This window comes from Solea senegalensis, linkage group LG2 (genome assembly GCF_019176455.1).
Source record: "Solea senegalensis isolate Sse05_10M linkage group LG2, IFAPA_SoseM_1, whole genome shotgun sequence".
Classification (NCBI taxonomy): domain Eukaryota; kingdom Metazoa; phylum Chordata; class Actinopteri; order Pleuronectiformes; family Soleidae; genus Solea; species Solea senegalensis.
In genome coordinates this window covers 25,452,875-25,467,732 of record NC_058022.1, presented here as the reverse complement: position 1 = coordinate 25,467,732, position 14,858 = coordinate 25,452,875, and the positions used below count along the sequence as shown (strand labels likewise).

Below are 14,858 nucleotides of genomic sequence, written 5' to 3'. Positions count from 1 at the left end.
GCAATCTGCACAGTGAGTGTCACCTAAATTAAAATGGAGACTGATCTGGCATCAAGTGTCGAAGCGTTACTGTCTTTGTGTTTAAAGGATGAGTTTTCTTCCCGGAAAACGTGGAGGAGGGTTTAATGCGTACAGTATCAACATGAAGTCATGGATGTCGGGAATACATTTGATTTCACCGCAGCATTTCGAATCCATGTTGTTCCTGTCATTATCATTCTCATCAACCATAATCAGATTATTGTAATTATTATAATTGCGTGTGCAACATTTGTTATCTTTTGTACGTCAGACCAGCCTGTGTGATTTCTCAGCATTTAGAGATACAAGTGACTTTGGAGGAGGGGCAGAAGTGGAGATTTACCTTTTTAGCCCTGTGGCGGTGCTGGGTGTAATTTAACCAAACATCCATGACACTTTAAAAACCGCATTGACAGTTAACTATCCCATCTTCGAGCCGCAGATGTTCCCCTGTGGTTAAAAAACACAGGGGATAATTAACTGTGCGTGCAGTGTGTTCTCCATTGTGACATCTTTCTCCTTGGGATTGTGTTTGTGATGACATTTCCGTGGGTGGCTATGATTGCATAGGCCCGATGCTAAATATTTAGCAAGAGGCCGGAAATGCCAAACTTCTGAGGGCTTGATTGTGTCAAAGTAGTGGTTGATGACTTCATATTATACATTTAAAGGCTTCAAAAGCCTGTTTCCTGCATTATCTCACGGATCAATGGGATTCAGTGTATACAGCGCACAAGGAATCTCTGTGTTTTTCGGCATTGTGGTTAACGCGTTGAGCAGGAGCCTTGAGCGGAGGTAAGGGTCGAGCCTATAGAGGTCATGTGACCTCACTTAGAGTCAGTCAACCCTGACTCAAGTGCTATACTAAAAGCAATTGTTCACAGTATGCAGAGTTCACCCTAGCGTCAAAAAAGACTTAAAGGGATAGTTCAGGTTTCATTGTCAATACAGACTTTGATTAGTATGCTGCCATTTTTGTGACTTTGGCGCGGGAGAGAGAATACTTCTCAAAAATAGAAGTATAGGACCTCTTTAACATGGGCGGGGTCGCAATAGCACCGTGGTGCAAAACTGCTGTAACATCTGCGCCTTGTTGATGGACTGCAGTGTATTTTTGCCGACAGCAGCCATGTATTTCTTACTGGAATGCTATTGGTGTTTTTTTTTTTTTTTAAATGGCGGGTTTGATTCTAGTGTTGGACGTCACGTTCATGACTCTTCCACTGATGACACTCTCTGACCAATCAGTGGCCGGCAGTCTGTTGACATCACATTTTAGTATCGTTCAGCTCGCTTGGACCTTCGCTCAGAGCAGGTACTATCCCTAATGGAAAAGCAAAAAAAAAACAAGTGGAGTCGAGCCAAGTAGTGCTAAACCTGTATCATGGAAAAGCCCCAATAGATTTTATTATGTGAGCGTTTATTAAGTGGCTAAAATCTGCCATGTTCTCAGTGCTAGCTCAGTGAAATCAGTGTTGATAATGTGTCAATACCTCATACAACCACCCTTCAAAAACATCACTTTAGTTTTTTTTGGTCCCCGACACCTTTGAATCAAATTGTATGATGTTATTTTGTACATGTAAAGCTCTGTTAGTGTTGAACATTTTATTATTCAGCTTCTTGGTAACTGATTGCTGCTAATTTATCGGTTTTGTCCGTGGTTCATGACTTGGAAAATCACTGTTGTACCACTACTGCCTGAGTGGAGTGTGCCACATTACCACCTTCACACTTTGATCAGTGAAAATTGCAATCTATTCTTTTGACATAATGCATAATATGTCAAAACCCACTGTGCTGGTTTACAGGAGGCACAGTGACTGATAGGAGCCACTATGACGGGACAGTCCAAATTGCTGATGCTTTTTTAGTGTATACTTTATAATGTTCTGATGTACTTGCAATTACCTAACAACAGATATGTCACTGATTTCTCTGTCTGTCAGTCAGTCAATCGATCAGTTGTTTGTCCAGACTGTTGCTCACCTACGAGATTGTAGCTGTAGTAGACAACATGGTGTGTCCATAAGTCTACAAATGTGCGTGTGCATGAATATTATGAATATTTCTACACTTTTAGGTATATTAACACTGTGGCTAATTAGTCCATTAGACACTTTGTCAAACCTTTGAAAAGCAAATATTTACTTTTAAATGTTGGTTTCAATCACTAAGTGTTAGTGTTTGGTGTGATGTCCTTGCAAAGGAACGTGTTGAAGTAAAACTAGACTCACAGAGTTTATTTTCACTTTTCTGATCCAAAGAGGTTTGTTAACATGTGTAAAACTGAACTTGCGTGACAAGGTCTTGTTGCTAAAGGTCACATGGACTCATCAGAATTTTGGCTGACCATGTTTGACTTTGATGGCTGGAGACGGTTTGAAATCAGATTACAGCTTCTGTATGAGGGACTGTCCGTTTCTCGGTGCTGTAATTTCCCTTCTATGGTGGTAATCCCGGTAAAAAGCTTATCAAGAGAAGGCTACACTGAGAATGAATCCAGCAGACTGTGGTTTGCCCTTAGTTCATTTTATTTTGCTAAGCTTTCCAGGCCTGAGGCTTTGGCTGGTACATGTCACCATCTGTCTCCTTATGCACATTCTCTGCATTTCCTATCGCATGCTGTCTCTTATTAAAACACTTGCAGGAGGACAGAGGCTCGACGTCGTTGAGGTAATTCATTTTGTGTGGCTTTGTTATAACCTGGACTGAATATATTTATACAGTGCAAAGCTGAAACTAAAAGTAAACGTGCCTCACTAATTAACAGCATTTGTGTTGATTCATTGTTTAAAATGTGAAAGATTCAGTGCTTTTATTTGCCTTATATGATGGTGAATGTAATATATATTTGGTTTCAGACAATTGAGGATGAGCCAGTGCCAGGTATCAGAAAAAAAACCAAAAAAAAATGAAACACATTATAATCCTAATTTAAGAACAGACTGTAAAATGTACATAAAAAGCAGCAATGGCATTTTATTGTGCACTATTTATTTCCTCTTTATGAGTGCAGAGTATTTGTTACACACTTGGTGATTGGTGATTAACCTTTAATCACAATGTGTGGTAACAACTGATTAACTAATGAAATGATTGAACATTTACTTATTGTAGCCCCTGTCTGATATTAAAGTACCATTAACTTTTAACTATTCTGAAAGTAAATAGGAAGTTGTGAGACTAATCCAGAGTGGCTCTGCTAACAGACTGGCCTTGGCTGAAATCTCCTGAGCCTTTATTAATGCATTAAGTGCTCAGTATCTATTCAGGAAAAGATTTTGTGTCTGGTGCTCAGTGGTTTACAGGTAATTACTTTGCTGGATGATGTGTCGGGATGATAAATAAGGACCAAGCATATGTTTTGTTTAAAAATGAACGCACTCCTCTATGACTAAGGAAGCCTAACAGGCTTGAAGAGCCAAATAACTTTAGCCAAATAACTAGAGCACAACATATTTACTGCATGTAATCTTGTTTCTCTCTTCCCCTCAGACGGCCTATAAGCCCTGGCTGTGTGCTCAGTATTTCCCCACCACGCAGCAGTCGTGTCAGAGGAAAGTACCGTGCCACCAGTACTGCCTGGAGGTCCAGCAGAGCTGTCCGTTCATTCTGCCCGACAACGATGACCTGATCCACGGCGGCAGCCCCAGCTTCATCTGCACAGGTTAATACCAACTACTCACGTTCCTCACAGAGAGAGAGAGAGAGCGAGAGCCTCCTCATGTAATTACTCTCAGTGAATAGCATTTTATATGAGGCCACTCAGTACTAATTCATCCTTAATGTGTGTCTCCATATTGGCTGAATGGTATTCCTCAAGGAAAACAAGAGGGGTGTTTCTCAAGGCTTTCTGATGACATCTAGTGGTGCATTCGAGCGCTGCCCAGCTCATGCAAGGACAGCTTAACAATGCACTGATGAATTGAATTTGGCCCGTGTCTCAATATTTACTGCAGTTTATACAGTAGTAATCACCAAGAACCCCGCCTCAGAGGAGCAGACGCTGGCTGTTTGCCAACGCTCAAGTTATCAGGAAGAGACGAGCGACGTAATATCATGGGCTGAGAAGCCCGCACAGGTGTTTGCAGTGTTTCCAACCAAAATGTGCTTGTAAAAAATGTGGGAAATAAGAAACTAAGGAGCTGTTTGAAAAAAGGCTACCAGTGATCAGAAAAGGTTGATGTCAACTACTTAGAATGTCGCTTTTACTGACCTTCAAATGGCAACAGGAATGAGCTAATTTTCTGTTAAAATCATAACATACAATCTGATAGTTACCCTTGATGATCTGTCCAGGCACCAGAGGCAGCAGAGAAACCATCCCTCGCCCTGCTTCATCATCATGACATGATGTTTTCATGTGTGCTGCCCTTTTTGAACTGTACATAGCCTCTCAGCAAATTCTACCTGAGTTTAATCAGTTTCAGAAAACTATTTATCCAGGGGCTTGGTGCAGCTCTGGTATCAAAGTGACTGAAGGGCCAACCATTTTCATGAAAGAAAATCAATTGATTTAAAGCTCCAGTGTGCAACATCTGTCACCAAAACAGTGTTAGTGTTGCTGCCACCTCAGACTTCTTCTGAAAGGACGACTGGAAGTCCATACACTAATGTTTCTGAGCACCTGAAGTTTGTTAACTGGTGTAGCTGCTGTGCCTCGACCTTCCCTGTCAGTTGTGATGTAATATGCATCTCTTTGTGTCCTCACAGACACAAAAACAAAACAGTGCTATTCTGAGAAACACGGAGAGTTGTGTAGAGCTGATTGACTTAACAGCATTCCACCTTAATTACACACTATTACTATTTCAGTAATTTTAGTTTGTGATTATTTGCATTTTGGATTCATCTTGTAACCACAGGCTTTTGAATTAACCATGTAACCCCCTCCCCCATCGTCATTTCCCATGCCATTCAATGTCCAATTTTGTTCACAAATGAACCAGTCTTAGAGGAGCCAAGAAACCAAAAAAAAAATAGTCTCAATTGATCAATTATCATGATATTTGGCAAATAATTTGCTAGTTTATTTACTCATTTATTAATAGATTATCTGTGGCAGCTCTAATGCTCTGCCAAATTCAGCACCGTCGAAAATATATCTCATTGACTACTAGCACCAACCCAAAAGAGGAGGGTTCGCCACACAGGACCTGAGTGATTCATTAAAAATAACTTTTAGTAGACATGGTATGACAGAAAATGTTTGTTGTTTTGATACCTTGACTTTTTAATATCCCTTAAACTTTGAAACTGGTTTTCGGCCAATGCTTAAATCTGAACTTAGTACTTAGGGCTGAGTGATCGCCACTGCATTTTATTATATACAGTATATTGTATATGGATGCCTCCCTGACTTTTAATTGGAAGAATGGAGCTGTTTTTATTCCCTCACTGCCACTGAATCTCCTTCCATAGCAACACTGAATTCTTCAATTACCTTTTACCATAATGTAAATCAAGTGATAATATGAAGGCAATAATTCTTCTGCACCTCCTTTGTGCTCTGTTTACAACCTTTGCTAACGCTGGCCCTTCACAGGAGACAGTGACCAATCACATAGCTGGTTGTAGGGCAGAATAGAAAAAGTAGGGAAACGTTTTCTTTCATTTTGGATTTAATTATGGATTTTAATTGTTGTATGTCTGGTTTAGTGAAATCAATGTTTAATGTAATTTTTGAAGTGGATTGGTTTTTATGTCAAACTTATTGACAGAACAAGCAAAGCAGAACCAAAGAAGCAGCCCTGCCTCACCCTACAAACGATGAATTATAACGTCAACATTGATGATTTTGAGTGTCAAGATAACAACGTCCTCTGTCCCCAAATATTTAATTTTAGATTGTAAAAATTAGATTATCATCATGTAATCTAGCACAAATAAGCACATAAACATAAAAAAATGATGTCATTATGCCACCATTGAGTCACATAAGCTTGCTGTGCTCAAGATTAGGGATGGGAATCACAGGGTACCTCACGATGTGATATGATGTGCCGTACATGGTCCATGATACCGATAATATCACAGTACAATGAGTCCGTGATAATCAATATATTGCAAGACAATCGTGAAGCGATACATCACAATATCTGTGTAACTGAAGAAAACAAAATGTCGGTGAAAAGTTAAAAATGCAGATTATTTTCTGATTATTCACAGCATAGAGAACAATGACCATTAAGTCTATGTTTTGAACGTGGATTAACTTTCTCCACCATTATCCTGCAGTAACCTCAAGGAGGAAGTTAGACATGAGGAGACACGAAGTAGCCACGGCTGGCTTAAAAATATCGATATTTGCCTTGGCGTATCGATTATCGTATTGCACAAGGCAGGACGACAATATATCAGCACATCGATATTTTGACCCACCGCTACTGTAGATGTATAAACCTTAAACCAAAAGACAGAGTTACAGGAGGGAAGCACCGTTGTGGACTGTGAATATTTCAATGATTCCTTCAGTGACTTCAGTGCTATTGGATAAACTAGATCCTAAAAGTCAGAGGACACTAATTATGTCACTCTTCTTTCACAGTCAACTTGCCAATAGAATGCATTTTTTTGATGATTATTATTCTTCTAAGTGAAGTTGGAAGCTCAAAGAAAATATGGAGCCTCCTCAGTGGAATTATATTTGTACAGTAAACACAACAGAGCAGTGAGGGAGATGCCAATCAAACGCAGCAGGACATGTACTTCCCCCTCACAGTCTTGAGGAGACGGCTAATCAGGTAGAATAATTAAAACTCCTGGTGTTTACCATCATAGCAAACTTTCGTGTCCTTAAATAAATAGAATGAGTTGCAGTTTTTAAAAATCCGGTCACGTTTTTGGTCTAGAATTTAACTTTGTCCATGCCAGATCAGCCTGACCCAGATCTGCTCTCATCCATCAGCTGCCCTCTCCTTGTGCCTTTCAATGAGAACTCTGCAGCTGAGTATTCCCTGTGCAGATGAGTGCAGTGACAACTCCCTCTGCACGCCGGCTACTTATGATTTCCACAGTCATCAGCTGATGCAGCGATGCGTTACCCCGCGTGTGGCTGTGGCCTTTAATTTAAGTTCAGCCGAGGGTCACTGTGTCTCTGCCTCCCTGTCGTGATCAGAGCTGCACACTGTGGTCTGCTGGGTTTGATCCACTTACAGTTTAGGGGTGGGGTGGGAGTGTTGATGAGGTAACAATCACAGTGTTGCTTTTTAAATGATCGCCGCAGTAGATGCTGGTTTTATAGGCTTCATTCAGATGTACTTGCTCTGTTTAGATGAAGCTAGTCTGTTTTATACCTCAGTTTCTTTTGTCTGGTCGTTGATTATGCAGTTAATGCTTGCAGTTTACTGCATTATTGAAACTTTATGCCACTGTCAAAATGCTGTGATGAAGGACGCTGTTATCTTAACACTCAACATCATCAATGTTGATGTTATAATTCATCTTTTGCAGGGTGAGGAAGGGCTTTGGCTCTGTTCTGTTTGTTCTGTAAAAAAACTCTCCAAAATGAAATACTAAATCCAAAATGAACAGCCCACAACATACAGTAACCTTAAGTTCAGTCATGAAAATTAAAAATGAAAGAAAACGTTTCCCTACTTGTTCTATCCCGCCCTACGACGAGCTACAGTACGTGATTGGTCACTGTCTGAAGGGCCAGCGTAAACAAAGGCTGTAAACAGAGCCCAAAGGAGGTGCAGAAGAATTATTGCCTCCCTATTATCACTTGATTTACATTATGGTAAAAGGTTATTAAAGAATTTATTGTTGCTATGGAAGGAGATTCAGTGGCAGAGAGGGAAAAAAAACGGCTTCATTATTTCAATTAAAAGTCAGAGAGGCATCAAACTGTTTTAAAGTAAGAAAAAAAAAGGTGTTCCTTTGAAAAAAGCAGGTGTTGTGGCCACAAGTGACCTTTACAAGACAATGGCACACTTTTAAAACATCCAACAGTGAAATAAGTGGAGAACATAATGTCAGAAAACTGAAATAAAGACAGTTACAGCATTATTAAAGTGTGTTCAAGGTCCAGTGTGTAACATTTAATAGGGTTTATGGGCAGAACTGTAATATACTACCTATAAGTGTATTTGCTGTTTCTATAAGTGTGTAATTACTTTATCTTATCCGGTGTATTCTATGATCAATTTTACTTTAATCCAGGTTCATGGATTCAGGATAGTCATTTGTTTTGCAATAATTCTGCTACATGTTTATGTATGTATGTATGTTATAGTAAATAGCTTAATTAAATTAAGTTAAATACGATACTAATAATAATAATAACAAACTCCAGTGATAACAAGTGTTAAATAACAGGCTTTTACTGTATGCAAGGGTCTTGTTTTTCTACAGCAGCCTGAACTGACAAAAAAAGAGTGTGAATTTCATATTTTTAAGAAAAAGCCTACTACACAACAGCATCCTTTGTGGTATGTGAAGGCCACCGTAGTCCCTTGAAGCGCATGGGAAAGGGAAGGGTGAGCGAGTCCTCGCTGTGTTGCAGTTTGCTGTGCCACCATTAGACGTCATTAAAGGCCTGTAAGTCAGTTCTGGAGGACAAGACATTTCATACTTCATGAGAAAGTCAAGTGCAGAACTCTTGGGAAGACCTCATCGGGCCCTCCCACTGCAGCACACATCACTCTCCCGCTAAGCATTAACCACGCCCACTTCTAATTTCTGAACACTCGCACAATAGTTTGTCAGATACCAAACAAGCCTGACCAAACCTTATTATAGATCTGCTGTGTATGCTGTATACTACAGTGTTTTCAACCTGTGTGGTCTGTTTCTCAGGACTCTTAGGAGATCGTCAGTCAGACAGTGAGGCGGAGTGCTGCGACGTCCGATGGGACTCCAAAATGGACAACCCTTCAGGCGGGACGCTAAAAAGGACTGCTTCTTCCTGCCAGCCTGAGGGGGCCACGGTCACCTCCGCCGCCACCCCCAGACTGTGCAGCGGGCGACTGAAGATCTGCCTGCTGGCTCTCGTCCTCCTACACACTGTCATCGTCATTTCAGCCTCCCATAATTCTACGTTGGTGGGCATGGCTGCCATCTTCTCACCAGAGGAGAGTGCTTCTAATGAGGAGTGAACCTTGGGGTTGAATTAAGGCTGAAGCTTGTGAGGAGTGATGATGCTCTAGAGGACTGTGGCTTTTTACACTGTTGTGGCCGCCAGGGACACATGTGGCGAGACACACTGGAAATGCCTCTACAATCTGCCGTAGATGAACCATCAACCACAGGTAGTGGGAGGGTTTTAACTGGAGCTAAGGGTGCTGGGATTGGACATCAACAAACCGAGACGTTTGGGAACCACCCCCCTGAAGAACTGACCTCTTGCCACTTGAAACCTGCTCATTGTTTCTATTCCATCCAAATGTTTTCTAGCATAATGTCCCTCCTCTCCTTACTTCCTCCCTTCCTTCCCTCCACCCTCTCCCTCTGTCTCAGCGTATGTGTGTGTGTGTGTGTGTGTGTGTGTGTGCATGTGAACAGCACATCCGAGGAAAAACAGACATTGATGGAGTGTGTGCATTCTCGCTCATCATTACCCTTTAGATATTTTGCTGCATTATTTTCACGTGCCAGAATGTTTTTGACATATCAGCTGTTCCACTTCCTGCTCTGCATCATTACCTTTCAGGCATCTTCTTAACTACCTTTTGTGTGATGTTGCTCGAGGGCCTGCCAGGACCAGCTCATCCATGCTTCATGTTGTTTGTGATTCTTCTATATTCTGATGTCCAGCTTCTGTTTTTTACTTTTTTCTTTGACAGTACATGTTTTAGGACCTTAAGTGCTCTGAAACTGGCTCTCTCCCTCTTCTAACTTGTTGGGCCATTTAGCAAGTTAGGAAAGATGAAGATAGTGATGGTTCACCTTACAATTATGGGGTGCTAAAGGAGTTGACGCTGTACTCTACAGGAAGCGGTGGTCGAGTGTTTGGTTTACCTCAGAGGGTAGGGTTGAGTATTTACAGTTGACATGCATGTGACTGTAGGGACATCCCAGGGACACTAGAGGGCAGTTTTGTGAAGCCAAAACACTTGGGGCCTCATTTATCCACCAAACAGGGGCTGAGTCAGTTTTTTTTCTTAGGCATTTTTCCTAGAATGTAACTCCACAACACTGAAAATAAAACACATTAAATTCTAAGGATTTGATTTTATTACAGAAAAAAAACCCAGCATATTACCCATACGCCATCCTCTTTTTATTATTATTATTTTGTACTTTTGCAGATTGTGTTTCTGTCAAACAGACTTTTTCTGGCCGGTTTATAAACCACTCGCTGGTCACACCAAAGTCCACATAGCAAATCACTGATTTTATATCACAACTCACAGGAATTAACAATCCACTGCTGCCTCCATCAGTAAGTTCAAACATGTTATCTTGTGAGTTCGGCGTTTGAAATTCTTTGTGCGGATTTACGTAAGTGACACAAACTTATCAATTGAGGCAGCAGTAGACCAGCAGCTCTGAAGTCCCCGCCAGCTAAAAACGCTGAATTTCTCTATGGACTTTGGTGAGGGAGATTAAGTGGCTTATAATCGTCAGTTTCCAGCAGAAAAATGTCTTGCAATGCAAGATAAAGGAGCAACAACTTTTAAGTATAAGCATTTTTAAGTGTGTCCCAGCTGGCAATCTAGGATTTTACCTATAATACATTTTTAGAAAGCATTTTTCTAAAAATATGGCTTTAGTTTTGCTTTAAACTTTCCTAAGAATGAGGTTGGCCATATTTGGCAACCTGGCGTTGTTTCACCGTCTAAATGAGCTTTTATTTGACAAGATTAATCCACTTCATGAGGATGTTAACAAACATTATTTACAGCAGTTCTAGCTTTGACAAGTGAGGCCCCAGACCTCTGAGTGCCTCTCTGCTGCATAACCCACTGAGGCAGACACTGGCAATGGAGCAATATAGAGAAGAAGAGTCTCACTTTGGGGTCTCTTCACTGCAGTCCGACTGAGGACCACACAGCTAATCAATCAATCAATCAGTCAACTCCTAAATCACCCTTAGACAAGCTGATCGACCACTATCTTTCACTGGCAAAGGGCTGTGTTAGTGTCAGTGAGCAAAGAGCGTGAGGAGTTTTAAAGGGCTGATCCATCCCATTTTGTTTGTTCTTTTTTTTGCATGCCTCTTTCCACAAAAGTGCACAGTGACAGTGAGAACCGGTCACACAAGGAATTAAGAAGAGATTAAACTCCCCATGTCAGCTTGAGATTGGACAGCAAAAGAGATGTATCCCTACTAGTGACAAGTGATAGGGGAAAATTAAGGCTATGTTCACATTACCAGGCTGATTGATTTATTTCAGGGCGAAATCCCACTGTCAAATCCAAATTTCAGTCCTTGATCAGATATACAGTATATATACAGTATGTGAAACCAATCATATCCAAATCCAGCTTTGCCAATGTGCACTGGCAGAATTAAACGCACAGTACGCAATTTCCGCTGCTGCAGTCAAAACAATAACACAAAACCTAGTTTATTGACACTGGGAGTTGCGTGAATTGTAACTAGTAACTACACATTTCCTTCCTCAATAGTTGAAAGGGGGTGTGTACCCGTTATAACAGAAACGTCATTAAAAGGCGACCAAAATAACATTGACCTTGAATAAAAATAGAATTTTTTTTTATTATTATTTTATTTAAAGAATTAAGACACATTTTGGCCAATGTATGGACACGACTCAAGAAAATATATAACATTATGGTGCTTTTCCATTATACAGTTCTGGCGCTACTCTACACTATACTACACTATAAACATGGGCAGCATGAAACTGCTTTCTTTTAATGCAGAAATGTTACATACTATATCTTTAAACAACAATGGAGCAGTGTCATAATCGTCATCCTATGACATTTTCTGTTGTTGACACATGCCAACAGGATTTCTGTGTGCACGTGTGCCATTTGTAGTGTGAATGTGAGTCATCAAATCTGATCTGATTTGAGTCTGATTCGAACACTGTGGCTGGTAATCTGAATGTAGCCTTAGTCGTTTCCCTCTGATGGTCAGAGAATGGAGTTAACTCCATCTCTACATTGTTGATGGCTGGGAAGACGTGGTATCAGTGCCTCCTCCCTTAACCATACCTCACTTCACGTAATGACCTTTGATTCACTCTCCACACACACACACACACACACACACATACATGCAGCATCAGAGTGGGTTGTCAGATGGACGTTACGTCTACACCTGCCTCTCCTCTGGGTGCCTCATAGTTTTCAGTCCCCCGTTTACTCTCCTCTCCCCCCTGTTTTTTGCTTGATATCCTCTTGCAATGTTCTCATTCTGTTTGGTTGTTTTCTCCGTGACAAAGTGTGTTGACGAGAGCGACGTGTCACAGGCCCACACTTTTGTTGTGCTCCGTCCCCTCGATCTCTAGCTGTTCATGATCTGAGTCATGTGGATCTATGCAGATGAGCCCCACCCTGAACTCACCGCTCACCCCCTTTACCCTCTAACCGCCACCACCACCACCACCATCTCCATCTCCACCCCCACCACAAGCCCCCTTGTCCTTTCTGTTGTAAATATGTCCTGAGGATGTGGGATCCCCAAAATGGCTGCCTCCCCTTCCACTGACCCCACCCCACCCCACCCCACCCCCACTGTTGGAATCTCAGTGTTTTCTGTTTGCCTCCTTGGTTTGTGTCTGTTTTTTGAGACTTTTTGCCGCATTTTTCTGTTGTCTAAAGCAGTGGTGTGAGTTGATGAGTAGGACTAAGTTGGATGTTAAAAAGATGAAATAAAGAGGTCTCAAAAATATATACAAAAAATGTGGAGCTTGAAATTGAGAAAAGGGTTCAAATATAGAGAAAAAAATTATGATAACGTTGTCATATTGTCATACTAGAGATGCTTTAGTTTGCTAATTTACTTTCTTTTTTTTCTACAAAAAGACTTGGATGAAATTATTTATAAAATGCGTCCCACGAGTCATGATCTTTTTTGGACGTAAAACGAATACATTTATTAACATTTTGTTCAAAAGAAAATAAATATAAATTATGTTAAACATTACTAGTGTTTGTATTTTTTTCATGTTCAGTGATTTGCACATACATGGAGAAATGTTTAAATAAGCCAGCAGGTAGATATTTTATTTTTTATTACTTGTATGTCACTATTGTAATAATATTATTGTATTTCAATGTGTTTAACTTTTTAAGCCTTAGCATCACATGTTGCTGCCACCAGCACATTATAGCAATAATTTAACTTTTAATCATTTCTTTGTTATTTAATTATCTAGTAAATAACTTTTATTATATTTATTCATGGGGTCATTCATAAAAAAGGAGGAATTTACAATGAACTCACATGGAGAAGCTTCTGAAATGGCAAGTTTCTCGTAATGACCAGCAGAGGTCAGTAAAGTGTCATTTTGAGACCTCAGATCACTCCAGTATGTAACAGTGAATTTGCAGCAGCAGCCGTGGAGTGCATCGTTCTCTCCACAAGGTGGCGTCATATGACAATTTTGGATTTAGTGGACCATATGCACTTTACATAACTGTGGGTGCTGAACTTACATGGTTCTACTTTGAATGTTTCAAATCGATTTATTTCTCCTGTTTTTGTTTTATTAAATGTTCATTGTGTAGGATTTTACTGGCCTCCCCTTCCTTGTGTGTAGGAGGAAAAAGCACACACGGTCTTCTCTGGAACCAGTGTTATGGGACAAAATTGGACAAAATTGTCCTTATGGGCTTCTGTAGAAATACGGCAGACATCATGGAAGAGGAGCTGTCACTCACAGTAGACACAAGTTCGTAAGGTAAGAAAAACATGACACTAATAATTGTGAAAATGAGCTGTATAGTTGTTGCTAATGTGATTCAATTTCTGTGGAGAAATACGCAGTGAACCGTCAGCACGGTGAACCATGTAGCATTGACAGGCTGTTTTATATTAAATAATTAATAAATAAGATCATATTCCACAATAAACAGTATAAATGATGCAATCGATGTACAAATGAAAGCATACAGTGCGTATATTCAAATTTAAGTTTGCGTCTACATCATATTTCCGATCAAATATCCTACAGAAATGGTCTGAACAAATAATGTCATTATATAATAATGTATATCACTCAGGGGTAATGAAAAACAACAATTAATGATTGTACCCTAAAAAACAAGTATAATTTGACCTTTAAACTATTACAAATATAATCATATAATTGTGAGCACCATTCTGATCCATAAGATGAAACTTAATGAACTTTAAAGGTAATGTGGACACAAAAAACCTGTTTGTTCACCTTCACCGCAGATTAACATACTTTTACTTTACAAACATTCACATGACTCCAGAGGCAGATCTTGTTGTTAAAGCGGTTGGACGGAAACTAAAGCTGTCACCTTACCTGTGCCTTTAACATTTACATGCACTACTAACCACATTTCCCTTTTTACCGGCAACCTCAACTCAGCGGATATGCCTGCATCTCAGGTTTTTTCTTCTACATGAGGTTTCCATCCATATCCATATATTAGGATTTGATAATAAAAACCCTTTAACACTGTGATGATTGTAAAATAATATACTTGCCACACATTAGACGTGTTCTGTTCGCCAAGTATAAGCTGCTATATCAACTCGCACCAGGTGACATTTTCATATTTTAATCAAAAATGAAGCTGCACCTTTTCAATTATAGCGTTGGTGTTTACTCAGCCACTTTTAATCTAAAAAAGCAGCAACACACATGTAAAACAACCGTACTTTCATTTTTTGTACTTAAAGGTTATTTAAAGGTGCACTGTGTAAAATGTATGAACATTTA

The 14,858-nt window shown here is 40.1% G+C and overlaps 1 protein-coding gene across 1 annotated transcript in view; it reads left to right on the top strand.

The window, feature by feature from the left end:
• The window catches only part of nalf1 (NALCN channel auxiliary factor 1), a 35,308-nt gene extending 25,100 nt beyond the window's left edge, over nucleotides 1-10,208 (top strand). The window contains exons 2-3 of the mRNA XM_044019672.1: nucleotides 3,520-3,691; nucleotides 8,824-10,208. Coding sequence (XP_043875607.1) covers nucleotides 3,520-3,691; nucleotides 8,824-9,122 — 471 coding nt within the window. The 3' untranslated portion in view covers nucleotides 9,123-10,208. The remainder of the gene's footprint in view (nucleotides 1-3,519; nucleotides 3,692-8,823) is intronic.
• The last annotated feature ends 4,650 nt before the right edge of the window (nucleotides 10,209-14,858 follow it).